The 16,004-nt window shown below is 39.5% G+C and overlaps 1 protein-coding gene across 1 annotated transcript; it reads left to right on the plus strand.

Moving 5' to 3' along the window:
• Positions 1-5,705: 5,705 nt before the first annotated feature.
• Positions 5,706-15,476, plus strand: LOC145104791 (uncharacterized). Its single transcript, XM_079041974.1, has 4 exons — positions 5,706-5,881; positions 11,475-12,013; positions 14,218-14,368; positions 14,489-15,476. Exons 1-4 carry the CDS (start codon positions 5,706-5,708, stop codon positions 15,474-15,476), a joined length of 1,854 nt encoding a protein of 617 aa, XP_078898100.1.
• The last annotated feature ends 528 nt before the right edge of the window (positions 15,477-16,004 follow it).

Consider the following 16,004-nt stretch of genomic DNA (forward strand, 5'->3'; position numbering starts at 1 on the left):
TTAGCAGCAAGGCATTCGTAGCCCAGATCAGAGACATATTCCTGAGGATGACAGTAGTGACTCTGCTTTTGGAGCAGATCTGGGAGGACCAACAGGAGGCTATGAAGGAGGAACACCGGAAGAGTGAACGTATCGTGGGTCAGGTTTCCTCCTTCGACTATGATAGCCGCGGGCTGTTGACACTCCATCGTAGAGTGTGGGTTCCATATCACGGAGGTGTGCGCCAGGTTTTAATGGAGGAGGCGCACAAATCTAGATTTTCTATCCAGCTTGGGGCGACGAAGATGTATAGAGATCTTCATCCTGATTACTGGTGGCACTGCATGAAGCGGGATGTAGCCTGGTACGTGGTGAGGTGCTTGATCTGCAGGAAGGTCAAGGCCGAACACCAGAGACCTCACAGCAAGATGCAGCCGTTGGACATCCCTATGTGGAAATGGGAGGATATTACTATGGATTTCATCACAAAGCTTCCCAGGACCGCACGGGGAGTGGATTCGATTTGAGTCATCGTGGATCGGTTGACCAAGAGCGTGCATTTCATTCCGATTCAGGAGAGCATTTCGGCTGAGAAGCTGGCCGACATCTACATTAGAGAGGTAGTAGCTCGTTATGGGGTGCCAGTTTCCGTGATTTCTGACCGAGACGTACGGTTCACTTCCAGATTCTGGAAGAAATTTCATGACGAGTTGGGTACTCGTGTGCACTTTAGCACGACTTTTCACCCGCAGACGGATGGTCAGAGCGAGTGGGCCATCAGGACTTTGGAGGATATGCTGCGGGCGTTTGTTTTAGACTTCGGTGGTAGCTGGGATACCTACCTTCGCTTGGCAGAGTTTTCCTACAATAATAGCTACCACGTCGGCATCAAACATCCTCCCTTCGAGATGCTATATGGGAGGAAGTGCAGAACTCCGATATGCTGGGGTGAGGTTGGACAGAGGGTCATGGGGAGTACCGAAGTGGTACTCAAGACGACAAAGAAGATCCAGTAGGTCCGGAGTAGACTCCAGATGGCCTAGAGTCGGCAGAAGAGTTACGCCGACAGACACCGATCGAAGTTGGAGTTCCAGGTCGGGGATATGGTCCTTATAAATGTGTCACCTTGGAAGGGCGTCATCCGCTTCAGGAAGTGGGGCAAGTTGGGCCTCATGTACATCAAACCCTTCAGAGTGGTAGCCTGAGTGGGCAAGGTAGCATCTCGGTTGGATCTTCCGGAGGAGCTGAGACAGATCCACAACACTTTTCATGTTTCGCATCTGCAAAAGTGCATAGCCGATGATTCCGCGGTGGCTCCATTAGAGGACCTTCAGGTGGATGACATCCTAAACTACATCGAGAGGCTCATAGCTATTCTCGACATGAAGACGAAGGCTCTGATAAACAAGGAAGTAGCACTGGTGAAGGTGCAGTGGCAGCACCGTAAGGGCTCAGAATGGACGTGGGAGCTAGAGGACGAGAAGAGGGAGCATTACCCCGAGTTCTTCCCGACAGCAGCAGCAGACTTCGAGGACGAAGTCTAATTCAAGTGGGGGAGATTTGTAACATCCGGGATTTATAAGGTACTAATTATATTATTATAAGACTAATGAATTGAATTGGTTTGTGCTTGGACCATTGGACCCTTGAGATTGGGCTGAGAAGTGTCGTACGTGGGGCGTACTATGCCATGTACGCTCAGTGTACTCATGAGATGAAGGCGCGGATGCCATGCACATACGCCCAACGTACCAAAGGGTACGCGCATCGTACCCATGCAGACTCTAAAACCCTAAAATTTAGGGTTTGATCCCTATATAAAGAACCTTATGCCTTTAGTCCTGCCTCCCTTTCACCCTTAGACAACCACCACGAAAACCCTAACCCATATTTGTGTGTTCTTGTGATTTGGTTGCCATTTGAGAGCATTTTGGTGTTGTTTTGGTGTTTTGGAAGAGAAAGAAGCTTGAAGAAGGAGCAAGGATTCGAAGGGAACTTGTAGATCCAGGGGATTAGCACCATTTCTGACTTATTCGAGGTATCAAGCTTCAAACTTGACCATTTCATGCTTAGTTATAAAGTTGGGGTGTTTTATGGGTTATTTTGACTCCATTGTTGGGGTTTCTTGTATCTTGATAGTTTCAGACCATAAGAGTTGTCCTTTTGAGCTCTTGGAAGCACTTAGAGTCATAAAAGTGGACCTTGATGGTTAAGCCACAACCATGCAAGTGTTTGATGGTCGCAAAGTTTGTTTAAGGACTAAAATCATGTTTTGACCCCCATCAATGCATGCAAGCACATAAAATTTGTGACTTTATGGATTAGGATGTCTTAAAGTACCTGGATCTATGTTCTGGATGTGAGGACTTAATGGATTAAGTCGTAAATGAAGCCCCAAGGAAGCTGGCCAGTACGCTGGGTGTACACCCTGGTACGCTGCGCGTACTGGGTCAACTTCCCGTTTTCGGTCAAGGCCAGCGTGCGCTGGACGTACGTGCCAGGTACGCCGCGCGTACGCATGTAGAGTGGCGAACTTGGGTTTTGGGCCTTAGAAGTTATGGCCTGGATGGTTGGGCCTCATGGCTCACTGTGGAATAGAGTCTCTGGGCCTAGAATTGAGATTTAAAGTATTGGGCCTTTTGTGCCATAATGGGCCATTCGAAATTATTTATTTTTGGCTAAGGAGTTATTGGGCTTGTGATAAGGACCATTTGAGGAGTTGGGCCCAATTTAGAAAATTGGGCCATTAGTGAGCCTTTAATGGGCCATTAGTGGGCTTGGAAAGATAAGATGGAAATTGTGCTTTAGATATGGTCCAAATTAGACCAAGGGGTAAAATGGTCATTTTACCCTAAGAAGTAATATGGATTTTGACTGAGTGTTGTTATGATAATGATAGTCGGGGAGTCGTTGGAGCAGCCGTTGGGGATTTCTTACCGTGAGATTCGACACTCAGTTTTGCGAGGTGAGTTACCTTCCAGTAGAAGTGGGTCTAAGGCACCAATGCCGGCCCACTAGTAGGAGATATAATAGAGATGATTGTCTTTGTGATAATTGTCTAGTATGCCACTATCTATTATGCTTTATGTGCTAGTATGCTATGATATTATGTGATAGTGGTAGGAGGGGTAGGACAAACCCCGTTACCGGTCGAAAGGAACGAAAGGGTAGGCCAGCACCCAGATATGCTAGGTAGTATGTGATTTATGTGTTTATGTACTAGAATGATATATGGTAGTAGTAGGGGTGAAATAGTCCCCGTTACCAGTCGAAAGGATCGAAGGGTATGCCAACATCCTGATATGCTAGGCAGTTACCGGTCGAAAGAGACAGAAAGGGTAATCCAGCAACCGAATATGCTAGGCAGTATGTGTGTATTGTATGGTATATGGTATGATGGGGGAACTCACTAAGCTTTGTGATTACGGTTTACAATTTTGGTTTCAGGTACTTCCACTTCGAAGGGAAATGAGTCGGCATGATCGCAACGCATCACACTACATTTTCCGCACATGAGATTCTTGGGAGTTATACTCTGATGTTGTTTTATCATGACATGATTTGATTATTGATACATTGGTTTTGGATATGAGTTGTTTCTATGATGTTTTCAGACAAATGATTTTATAATTATTAAATTAAAAATGAAGTTTTTGGTCTTGAATTTTGGGATGTTATAGTACCTAGTCGGATTATAGAATAACTTGGGTAAGTCGGTGATCGAACATAGGGAACTTAATTTAATTTATAAAATAACTACTTCTAATTACACTAAGAAAACAAACTTTAAGTGGGGGGGTTTTTACTAATTTTGAAAGATCAGAAGAACTTAAATCAAACTAAATGACTATGAAAACTTAACAAGCAAGAAAATGACTTTTACTTCAAGATGTAAAGAGTACTTCTGTCCAGTTCCGATTTCACCTTCTCGTATGGTTGATTTCCAGTGGATGGATTATATTGATTACCAATTCATTAATTTACTAGTTATTATGATCAAATATCTAGTTGTACCAATTTATGAATTACCATGTAATGATGAAGCACAGGTTAAACACAAAATCGATATAAGCACAAATTGGACTATGATTGATAAATCTAGTAGTTACTTTCCTAAGATCAAGTTAAGCAAACAAGCACAAATTAAGATTAATTATGCTCACTAACACAGTTAAAATTACTAGCTTTAATTACCTAAACTAAGATGTGATTAATCCTAGCTCTAATTATTTAATTTTCATAAACAATTAGGTAACAATATCATGCAACTAGATTGATCATCTATCACATAGAACTTGATTAATAAGCAATATAAACTAGAAATTCAACATGCTAGGGTTTTGATTATCAAACACAAGTAAAATCAACATAAATCATCCATAAATTGAAATCAACACATAAGGATAGGGTTCATCTTCACCAAACAGAAGTATAAGGTTTTTAGTCTCTCATAATAACATAAAAACACACTAAATCAATGCAATTTAGACTAGACATGAGTAATGTTGAGCAAACCGAATAGACCAATGTAGATTTCTTCTAAATCTCTTCAACTCTTGAGCTCCAATTGATTTTTGATCTTCCCAAGGTTATCTAGAGGATTTTAGTCGCAATCCCTCTCAGAAAATCGGCCAAAAGTCTTCTAATTTAACCTAATGTTTGAATATATATATATATATATATATATATATATAGTTTCCATAATGCTGATCACCATAGCGTGGTAAACAAGCACCACGTTGTGGTCTTCTATAAAATCTTGTATTCTCCAAGTCAGCTCATTGATCGCGAATCTAACAATTGCCACGACGTGGTGTAGAGTGACTACGTCGTGGGCTTCAATCTTCAAGCCTTTTTTGTCTTCTTTTTTACTTAGCCCACATTTTCCTGCTTCCAGCTCCTCGTTTGCTACCTTTTAATCGCGAGCATGTCTTTGCTCATACAAAACATATTTCAAACATAATAAGTACCTTATGTCCCAAAATAGACATAATTGTAGCTAAAAGTATTAAAAATATGCACGAAATATATGACTAACTATGCTCATATCAGAGTGGTAAAGGATTAGTGTGTCTTCCAAATTCTATGGAAAACAAGACTTATGATGACCAATGGTGTTGTGCAGTATTCTATGGCAAACAAGACTTTTGGGACCAAATTTTGCAAACGGTGATATTTACTTATAAAAAGTGATTTATATGTTTTTTTAATATAAAATCAAAATAGAGGTGTTTCATTATAATAGTATCATAATAAGACTAAATTTCATATAAGGAAACTATTAAAGTATAATGTAAAACCAAAGTAAGTTTCCTTGATGAAAAGTTAGTGTTATATTATATTGAAAGGGTTCTCGAAATGAATCCTTAGGTCATGACATGCATAAGAAACGATATGAAATGGTTATAAAACTTTTTAATAATGAAAAATACAATTGTTAAAGTTTAATAAGTATAATGAAATATTGGATTACACAAAACGTGGATTGAGACTAAACTGCTACCTTTTTTTGAATAGTAGCATATGTGTGTATACCAAGCTAGAGACCTAGCAAAATTACAAAGTAAAGCCAACAACGGGTTTTTTTATCCATTCAACCCAAATGACTTTGAGTTTACGATTCCTAGCCACAACCTATTGAAAGGGAAATTCAAAAAATTTACTTAGACAAATGATCCTTTTTAATACCAATCGAATCAAACAACTTACTATTATATAATCTCCAAATGACCCAAATGAGAGTCAAAATAATAGTTTCCAATCCCATTCTTTTGGTAGAAGAAAGATGCAATGTGTCAATTCACAGGAAAACATCATCCACTTATGGAAAACTCGGGACCACTGTATCACACCATCTCGACACAGACTTCCATAAACCCACCATAAGTTTACATGTAAGAAGGTATGTTGAGTATCTTTAGCCACAAACTTGCAAATCAGACAAAAACCTATTCTAAATCCACTCCTCTATTCAACAAATTTCATCAAGTATGTAATTTATCCAACCGGATCCTCCAACATAAAATATTGACCTTCTTAGGAATAATCGTGTTCCATCTCATAACTTTAATAGTATTCGAAAGAGTCAAGTCATCAATAATGTATATAGTATCGCTTGTGGTAAGTGTCAAAATTGCTAAGATTCCATCTCCAATAATCACCCATTCATGAAAAATCCACTAAATGAATTATAGCCGACATCTCCACTAATTAAGAATTCTCGTCATCCCTCGCCTCCCTTCGCCAATTCCATTCCGAGTGTAAATCATTCCACTGATCTTTTATCAAGCAGTTTTTCTCGTTTTCTAGCAAAAATAACCGATGAAATCTATTCATAAAAGCCGTATTACCATACCAAACATCATTCCAAAGGCTTGTTTCCAAACCATCTCCCACATGTCTTGTCATATGCGAATGTAAAATAATTTGTTAATCATGTAATTGCTTTATAAAACCAACAATCGCACTCCAAAGACCTTTTGTATTGCAAGGCGGAAAACCTGGTCATAACCTTGCATGAGAGTGTTTTGAAATTAATGAACTCTTTATATATATATATATATATATATATATATATATATATATATATATATATATATAGGGCTTGGGGAATATGTGGCTGTTATGTACCTAATATTAGGTATAGAACCATCAAAAACTACATAATTATAACAAAATTCAATCCAATATCTCTACCATATTTCTTGTATCCTCTATTAGAGTTTATGATAGGCTTTGTATATATTTTTTGTGGAGTTTTATAAGTTTAATTTTGCACCACAAACCGTGTATAAGAATATTTTACCAACTACATGTAGTCCGGTATAATGAAATTTAATACAAAAAACAATAGTGAAAGATTCAAATTGTTCATTAAAAACCCGATGAGCCTCTTCCCATATTCCATAAAAAAAACAATGCAAGTATACATAAGGTAGGTGTCGGAGGAAGTTATGAAGCTTCTACTAGAGGTCTAATAAAAAACACATTCGAAATACATAGATGTTGAGGATGAATTACAAAATAAAAATAATATGAGTTCAAAAGGAATATAAAGAAGCTAACAATGAAAGAAAATTTTGTTTTTTAATCAAAATGAAGTTAATTTAGATGGTTTATACCTAATATCAAATACATGACAGCCACATATTCACTTTTCTTATATATATATATATATATATATATATATATATATATATATATATATATATATATATATATAGACAAAATTGTAAAAATGGTTCATGTGGTTTTCAAAAGTTACATTTTGTGGTTTTGGTCCCTGTGATTGGTACTTTTGTGGTTTTTAGTCCAGACCAAACTTGAAATGACAAATATGCCCTTAAATATATATTTTTTATTTTCTTATTATTTAATTAAAAAAAATCAATCATCCTACCTTACCTTACCCAAACCCACCACACCTCTTTCTTTCTTTCTTTCTCTCTCTCTCTCTCTCTCTCTTCATCTTCTCCATATTATCCTTCAATCAAGAAAAAAAATCCCAGAGAAACCTTGAAACTCATTTTCCTAACACCTTCCCACAATGTCGACTCCTAAGTTCCAACTCCAATCATATAAAAAATAAAACAAAATCGCTACAACCATCTCAAAGGTCCGAATCCAACCTAGATTTATCACCATTATTACTGACTTGCTCTTTTTTTCCTACCTCTATTTCGCCATTGGAGACTGTTGCCTCAAACCTACAACTATATCAAAAAACACACCATTCCCTATCTAAAATCAACCTCCACTAGATAAAAAAACCCACAATATATCAACCATCATGGCGGCTTAGATCTAGACATCAGTTCTCACCTCATCAACACTGTCATTCTCACGGGTGTTCTTCAATATCTTGAAGAATTACAGAACTCGTTTGCAGATCTGATCGTAGGCGCCATCTTGAAACCCTAACCTTAGCGTAGATATAGAAAAATCCTCATATCTAAAACCCTCGAACCAGAGGACTAGTCTATGGTGGTGGCAATCAGTGGTGATAGTGTGATAGCTTATTTTATTTCCTTATTTTATTAGTTTATTTTAGATTTTTAGATCTTTTTATCATTGATGCATTGTATTTTATTTATTTTTCTTTAGTATGGATCGTACCGGGTGCTTTTTATGTTGCATGAGGAATTTTGCAGGGTTTTGGAGCTTATCGCGATTGTGGATTAGAGTGAAGACGGACTTGTGGGCTCTCGAGGTGCTATTGGGCTTGGCGGATCCACCAAAGGAGATTTGGGCTTAAAAAGATAAAGGCTTGGATGAAGTGGGCTTGTGAAGATGGATCATGGATAATTAATTTTGGGTTTGGAGCATCTATATTTGAAGCTAAAAGATGTTTGGTTGATTTGAATCACATGGATATGGAGGGGACCAAAGGAATCTTTGGTAGTGGAAGGGTGGAGTGGTGGAATGAAGGACCAATAGCATTATAGCAACATTTGCGCGGGTGGAATTTTCGTCGTGCGGGTACCCGCGCAACTGCCCAGTTTGGGCATTTTGGTCATTTGGCTTGCCATTACCTTGGGGGATCAGACCTAGCAGCCACAACTTCGATTTTACACCATTGGAGACCTGGAGAAGGCGATTTTGAAGCTCAAAAACTCATTTCTCTTCATCTTTCCAAGTTATTTGGTAGTTTCTTTATGCAATTAGACTTTTGTGATTGTTGTTCTATTGCCATGAGTGGCTAAACTCTTTATATTGGTTAACTTTGGTTAAAACCTTTGAATGTTTGTGGGTTTTTGAAGGATTCATGCTAGATTATCAATTATCTTATGTTTATGGTTCTAGATCATTTTTCTTATGCTTGTTTAATGCTTTGATCACGATCTTGGCACTTGAATGAGCTATTGTTAGTTTATTTCTTTGGTTTTGCATTGAATCATTGAATTAACTTAGAACAAGGGCTTTATGATGGTAAAAATCATCTCTAGTTTATGAATCATAGCTCCTTTATGGATGTGTAAGCATTGACATCCTCTGGGAATTGGGGATTCCTTCTTTCTTAAGGCTAATTAACTTCTTGGGTTCAATTGCTTCAATTAAACCCTTGATCTTGATTAAGAAGGTGTGTTGTGGGCTTCCCCAACCTCCATACCACCTAAGAGGAATCTTGGCATATCATGCTTCATGATTGCTATAACCAATTTGGGATGAATGATAAGCTTCATGTTGAATCCTAATGATAAGCACACAAATGTTCATTGTGTTGAATTGCCTTGGTTAACCAATTGTTCCCAACATTTAAACATCTCACTATCTTGCTTAATTGCAAGTTTTTAGTTATTCAAGTCTTTTAGTTTTCAAGCAATCATAACACCCCCCTTTTTAGTTTAATTGTAGTTAGCTAGTTTATTTACAATAGTTCTTTTAGATTGCATTGGTGATTGAATACAACCATTTCCCCGAGGATCGATACCCCTTTTTACCATTATATTACGTTTTATTTGCAAACAAAGGGTGTAATTTGCTTGGTGGACTTGACATCCCATCAAGTTTTGGCGCCGTTGCCGGGGAAATTGGTTATTGTTATTTGATTGTTTATGCCTAGGTCTACAAGAACCGGTGAACTACTCTACAATCCGGAAATTGATAAAGAAGCAAAAAGGTTAAAAAAAGTTAGCCAAACAAGCAAAGCAACAACAACTAGTTCAAGCTTCTTCCTCTTCTCCACTAATCAACATAGAAGACCAAGTTCATACTTTAAGTGATACCGCCACCGAGCCGAGTTCTCCAATTGTAGGTCATTCCTTTGAATACATTCCGTTTGAAAACTACATAGCCATGAATCACACTCCACCTCACAATCCCAACCCAAACCCAAACAATCAAGATGCCAATACACCACCCCAACAACCAAGACAACAACAAGAACCTCTCATTGATATGCCACCTTGGAATCAAGCCCCTCCACAAAACCAACCCAATTATCAACTACCACAACCACAAAACCAACACTTCCACCAAAACAACCAACCTCAAAACAATGCTTTTCAAGTTCAACAAGTACATTACCCAAATCAACCCAATTACCAACACCCTCCAATGTACCAAAACCCAATATACCCCCAACAACAACCCCCCTACAACCAATATCCTAACTACCAACCTTATCCACCACCAATCTACAATCACCAACCATACCCATACCCACCTTACCAACAACCACCCAATTACTTGCAACAATATCCCAATAACCCCAATCCACCCAACCCCCCTCAAGAGTTGACACTTCGACAAATGATGGAGACGGATGTTACTCACACACCTCTTGGTATTGTTTATCCCGCAAACCGCCGAGGGATTGAATTGAAGTCAAGTTTCATACATCAACTCACCAAGTTCCATGGTTTGGATAGAGAAGATCCTCAAAGGCATTTGAAGTCCTTTCGTATGATATGTGTTAGCATGTTGCCCGAAAACGTGACATTGGATGATTTCAAGCTAACCGCCTTCCCGCTCACCTTGGAAGATAAAGCTAGAGAGTGGTTATTCAACTTACCACCGGGATCTATCCACACATGGGAAGAGTTACTCAAAGCCTTCAATAGCAAGTTTTATCCCACCTCCCGGATATCAAGTCAAAGAAGCGACATTTTGGGGATTCGTCAAGGGGAGAATGAGACCTTTCATGATTTTTGGGAGCGATTCAACAACTTGTGTACAAGTTGTCCTCAACACAACATACCCGAACAACTACTTCTTCAACAATTTTATGAGGGTATGAATGAAAAAGATCGAAGGATGATTGATGCTTCAAGTGGTGGTGACATCTTCAACAAAACCCCTCAAGAGATAAGATCACTTTTTGGAACCATTTCTCAAAATCAAAAGAACTTTGGGACTCAAAATGAAATGAAGAGAAATTCTCCACAAGTGGTTGGTGAAGTTAGCAACACTCAACACTTGGAATCAAAGCTCTTGGATTTGACTAATGTGCTAAGTCAAATGGTGGTGGGAAGTGGTCAACAATTGATGGTATGCGGTATTTGTGCCATGACGAGGCATTACACGGATAAGTGCCCCACACTTGGAAGTGAACCGGAAGATGTGAATGCAATGGGCGGATATCAAGGTCAACCAAGACCCACAGGATTTCAAAACAATTTCAACCCAAATTGGAGGAATAACCCAAACAATCGATACCCACCAAAGCAAAATCCACCAAACATTTTGATGAGACCCCAACATCCGCCATATCCTTCCTAAAAACCTCCATATCCACAAACTTCTTATAACCCTCCAAATTACCAACAACCTCCACAACACGGCCAATCAAGTGGTAACCATCAAATGAGCCTTCAAGAACTCGTCACTTCTCTTTCTCAAAGCCAAACCCAATTTCAACAAGAGACCAAGAACACTTTCTCAAACATTCAAGCACAAATTGGAGACTTGGCCACCGCTCTCAACAAGATGGAACAAAGGGGTAAACTTCCATCTCAAACCGAGAAAAATCCCAATGTGAGTGCAATAACTTTAAGAAGTGGGAAAACCCTTGGAGAAAGCAACCCCAAAAGAGTTTCAAGAGAAGAAGAAGATGAGGTTATTATTGTTGATCCTCCGAAGGTTGAAGCTACTTCAAAGGAACCGGTTGTTCCCAACATTGATCAACCCGACTCTTCCAACAAGCCTATCAAGCCATTGGTCATACCACCACCTTTCCCTTCTTGGTTAGCCTTTTCCAAGAAACAAGAGGAAGAGAAAGAAATTCTTGAGACTTTCCGCAAAGTTCAAATCAACATTTCACTATTGGATGCCATAAAGCAAATTCCGCGCTATGCCAAATTTCTTAAGGATTTGTGCACTAATAAGAGGAAGTTTAAGGCAAATGAAAAAATTCAAGTCAATGCCAATGTGTCCGCGGTTATCCAAAAGAAGCTTCCACCCAAATGCAAGGATCCGGGCATGTTTGCTATTCCTTGTACCATTGGTGACTTGCATGTTGAAAGTGTCATGTTAGATCCTGGAGCCTCAATCAATGTAATGCCATACTCGGTTTTTCAATCTCTCAATGTTGGACCTTTGGAAGAAACCGGAGTCATCATTCAATTAGCGGACAAGTCAAGTGTATTTCCAAGAGGTGTGTTGGAGGATGTACTAGTTCAAGTCAATCAACTAGTATTTCCCGCGGACTTCTATGTTATTTACCTTGAAGAGAAGACCCCTTCCAAGTCATCTATGATCCTTCTTGGAAGACCTTTCATGAATACCGCTCACACAATTATTGATGTCCATAATGGGAAGATCACAATGGAATTTGATGGAGAGATCATTCACTTCAACATCTTGAAGCCATGAGATACCCTAGCAACATTTCTCCATTATATCGGGTTGATGTGATTGAGCCAATCACCCAAGAATTATTCGAGTTATCACATGGGGATCTTTTGAAGATGGTGCTCAACTTGAGTTTTGATGTTGAAAGTTTGAAGAAAACATTGGATATGTATACATTGGACTCCGAAGTTGAAGAGATTGTGAAGACTTTAGAACTTAACAACTCAACAAAAAACGATGTTTCTCAAGTTGCCTTATCTCATTCTCCAAACAAGATGCCACCTTCCATAATCCACCCATCCACACTTGAATTGAAAGTCTTACCTAGCCATTTGAAATATGCTTATCTAGGTCAAGATGAAACTCTACCGGTGATCATCTCTTCTCAATTGAAAGACTTTGAAGAAAACCAATTGATTGAAGTCTTGAAAGATCATAAAGAGGCCATGGGGTGGACAATAACGGACATTAAGGGAATAAGCCCTAATGTATGCACTCACAAGATACTCATGGAAGATGATTGTAAGCCTAGGAGGGAAGTTCAAAGACGATTAAATCCTCCCATGATGGAAGTTGTCAAGAAAGAGATAATCAAACTCCTTGATGCGGATATGATTTACCCGATTTCCGACTCCAAGTGGGTTAATCTGGTTCAAGTGGTTCCCAAGAAAACGGGAATCACGGTTGTTGAGAATAACAAAGGAATAATGGTACCCACTCGAGTTCAAAATGGATGGAGGGTATGCATTGATTATCGAAAGTTGAATTCAAGCACACGAAAAGATCACTTTCCTCTTCCTTTTATCGACCAAATGCTCGAGAGATTGGCGGGCAAGTCACATTATTGTTGCCTCGATGGATACTCGGGTTTTCATCAAATACCCGTTGCCCCCAAAGATTAAGACAAGACGACCTTCACATGCCCCTTTGGCACGTTTGCCTATAAGCGGATGCCATTTGGATTATGCAATGCCCCCGCCACATTCCAAAGATGCATGGTGAGCATTTTCTCCGAGTATGTTGAGAATATAATTGAAGTATTCATGGATGACTTCACAGTGTATGACAATTCGTTTGATGAATGCTTGGATAATCTTAAGAAGATTTTGAAAAGGTGCATTGAGAAAAAGTTGGTGTTAAACTTTGAGAAAAGTCACTTCATGGTCAATCAAGGCATCATCTTGGGACACATCGTCTCCAAAAAGGGAATTGAAGTTGACAAAGCCAAAATTGATGTCATCCAAACCCTTCCTTACCCAACATGTGTTAGAGAAGTAAGATCTTTCTTGGGCCATGCGGGATTCTATAGAAGATTTATCAAAGATTTCTCGAAGATTACGCGTCCGATGTGCCTCCTTCTCCAAAAAGATGTTGATTTTGACTTCAATGTTGCATGTCAAGAAGCCTTTGATAAACTCAAAGCCTTTCTCACTTCCGCTCCAATAATTCAACCTCCAAATTGGGAGCTTCCCTTTGAAATAATGTGTGATGCAAGCAATTTTGCAATTGGAGCGGTCTTAGGTCAAAAGGAAGGCAAAGCATCACATGTCATCTACTATGCCTCCAAAACCTTGGATAATGCTCAAGCCAATTACTCAACCACCGAGAATGAACTTCTAGCCATTGTATTCGCCTTGGAGAAATTCCGGCAATACCTTCTCGGAACAAAAGTGATTGTATACTCCGACCATGCCGCATTGAAGTATCTCATGACCAAGAAAGATGTCAAGCCACGGCTGATTCGATGGATTCTTCTTTTACAAGAATTCGATCTTGAGATAAAGGACAAAAGTGGTGCCGAAAATCTAGTTGCGGACCACTTAAGTCGGTTGAATATAGGTGACTCCTCATCTTCTATCCTTGATGAATTCCCGGATGAGCACCTCTTCTACATTTCAAACACCATCCCATGGTATGCGGATATTGTGAATTACTTGGTTACTAAAGAAATTCCTCACACATTTACCAAGTACCAAAAAGCCAAGTTGAAGAGTGATTCCAAATACTACGTATGGGACGATCCTTATCTTTGGAAACATTGTCCGGATCAACTAATACGGCGGTATGTTCATCAAAATGAGGTCGAATCAATATTGAAGTTTTGTTATGAGTATGCATGCGGAGGACATTTTGGTCAAAACAAAACCATGCGAAAGGTCTTAGAATGTGGACTCTATTGGCCAACAATGTCAAGAGATACTTATCTATTTTGCAAAAGTTGTGATAGATGTCAAAGAACGGGAACCGTATCCACGAGGCATGAAATGATTCAAAGCCCTATCCTCATTTGCGAAATCTTTGATGTATGGGGAATCAATTTCATGGGCCCTTTCCCCGTCTCTTTCGGATACACTTATATACTCTTGGCGGTTGATTACGTATCAAAGTGGGTTGAAGCAAAGGCTACAAGGCATGATGATTCCAAAACTGTGATTGACTTCTTGAAGTCAAACATTTTTGCAAGATATGGTGTACCGAGAGCTTTGGTGAGTGATAGGGGCACTCATTTTTGCAACAAAATGATGGAAGCCATGATGAAAAGATATGGTGTCACACACCGGATATCAACCGCTTATCATCCACAAACGAATGGCCAAGCCGAAGTGTCAAATAGAGAAGTCAAGCAAATTCTTGAAAAGACGGTCAACACCACACGAAAAGATTGGAGCTTGAAGTTAGAAGATACTTTGTGGGCGTATCGGACCGCCTACAAAACTCCAATTGGTATGTCTCCATTCCGCCTCGTCTATGGAAAGTCTTGTCATTTACCGGTGGAATTGGAACACAAGGCATATTGGGCAGTTAAAAAGTGTAATTTCAATCTTGAAGAAGCCGGAAAGCACCGAAAGATGCAACTTCAAGAAATCGAGGAGTTGAGGAACGAGTCTTATGAAAATGCAAGCATCTACAAAGATAAAACAAAAGCGTTTCACGACAAACGCATCACTCGTAAGCATTTTATCCCGGGCCAAAAAGTTCTTCTTTATCATTCACGCTTAAAGCTATTCCCGGGAAAGTTGCGATCTCGATGGCACGGACCTTTTATTGTTATAAAAGTGTTTGATCACGGTGCGGTTGAAATTAAGAGTTTGGAAACAAATCAAATATTCAAAGTGAATGGGCATCGCTCGAAACCATTTTATGAAGGCTTTGACACAGGAGAATTTGACAACATAACATTGGAAAATCCGAATTACGAAGGTTGACGGAAGCGGGGCTAAGTCTTGGCAAAGACGTTAAATAAATGCGTTGTAAATAAATAATCTCCGCTTGAAGTTTTGGGTGTTTCTAAGCTTGAAGTTGGTCTAAAAATAAGCATTTGGAAGTCTAGCAATGATCTTGGTGAAGTTTGAAAAAATGGAAAAAATTCGAAATTTGCGCGGGTACCCGCGCAGAAGTTGCGCGACCGGCCCCCAGCCGCGCAAGTTCCGAGTTCTAGCCTCCACAACTTAGAATCGCATCTGATTAGTCTGTGCGGCCTAACTCCACCCTCGCAGATGTTTGCGCGCCCAAGAACAAAATGTAACCTTCCTTGCGTGGCCGACCCATTTTACCCACAACTCACCCGCCCCAACCGGTAACCCGCTCCAAACCCACTAATTACCCGGATCCGACCCTTGAATCGACCCGAAATCCCGACCCATGCCCGAATCATTTAAGACCCACCTTTTGACAACCTTGCAACCCGTCATAACCATTTTTCTTGGCTCAATCATGTCAAGGAGCCAGTTTAC

Source organism: Lactuca virosa, chromosome 4 (assembly GCF_052849685.1).
Source record: "Lactuca virosa cultivar CGN04683 chromosome 4, Lactuca_virosa_CGN04683_v6, whole genome shotgun sequence".
In the NCBI taxonomy this organism is placed as follows: Eukaryota; Viridiplantae; Streptophyta; class Magnoliopsida; order Asterales; family Asteraceae; genus Lactuca; species Lactuca virosa.

Excerpts from the sequence above, each read along its gene's own strand:
- LOC145104791 (XM_079041974.1), top strand. The coding sequence starts at position 5,706 with ATGACCCAAATGAGAGTCAAAATAATAGTTTCCAATCCCATTCTTTTG. Across the intron at positions 5,882-11,474 it reads ATAAGTTTACATGTAAGAAG|AAGTGGGAAAACCCTTGGAG; the intron begins GTATGTTGAGTA and ends AATAACTTTAAG. Across the intron at positions 12,014-14,217 it reads TCAATCTCTCAATGTTGGAC|AAATTCCTCACACATTTACC; the intron begins CTTTGGAAGAAA and ends TGGTTACTAAAG.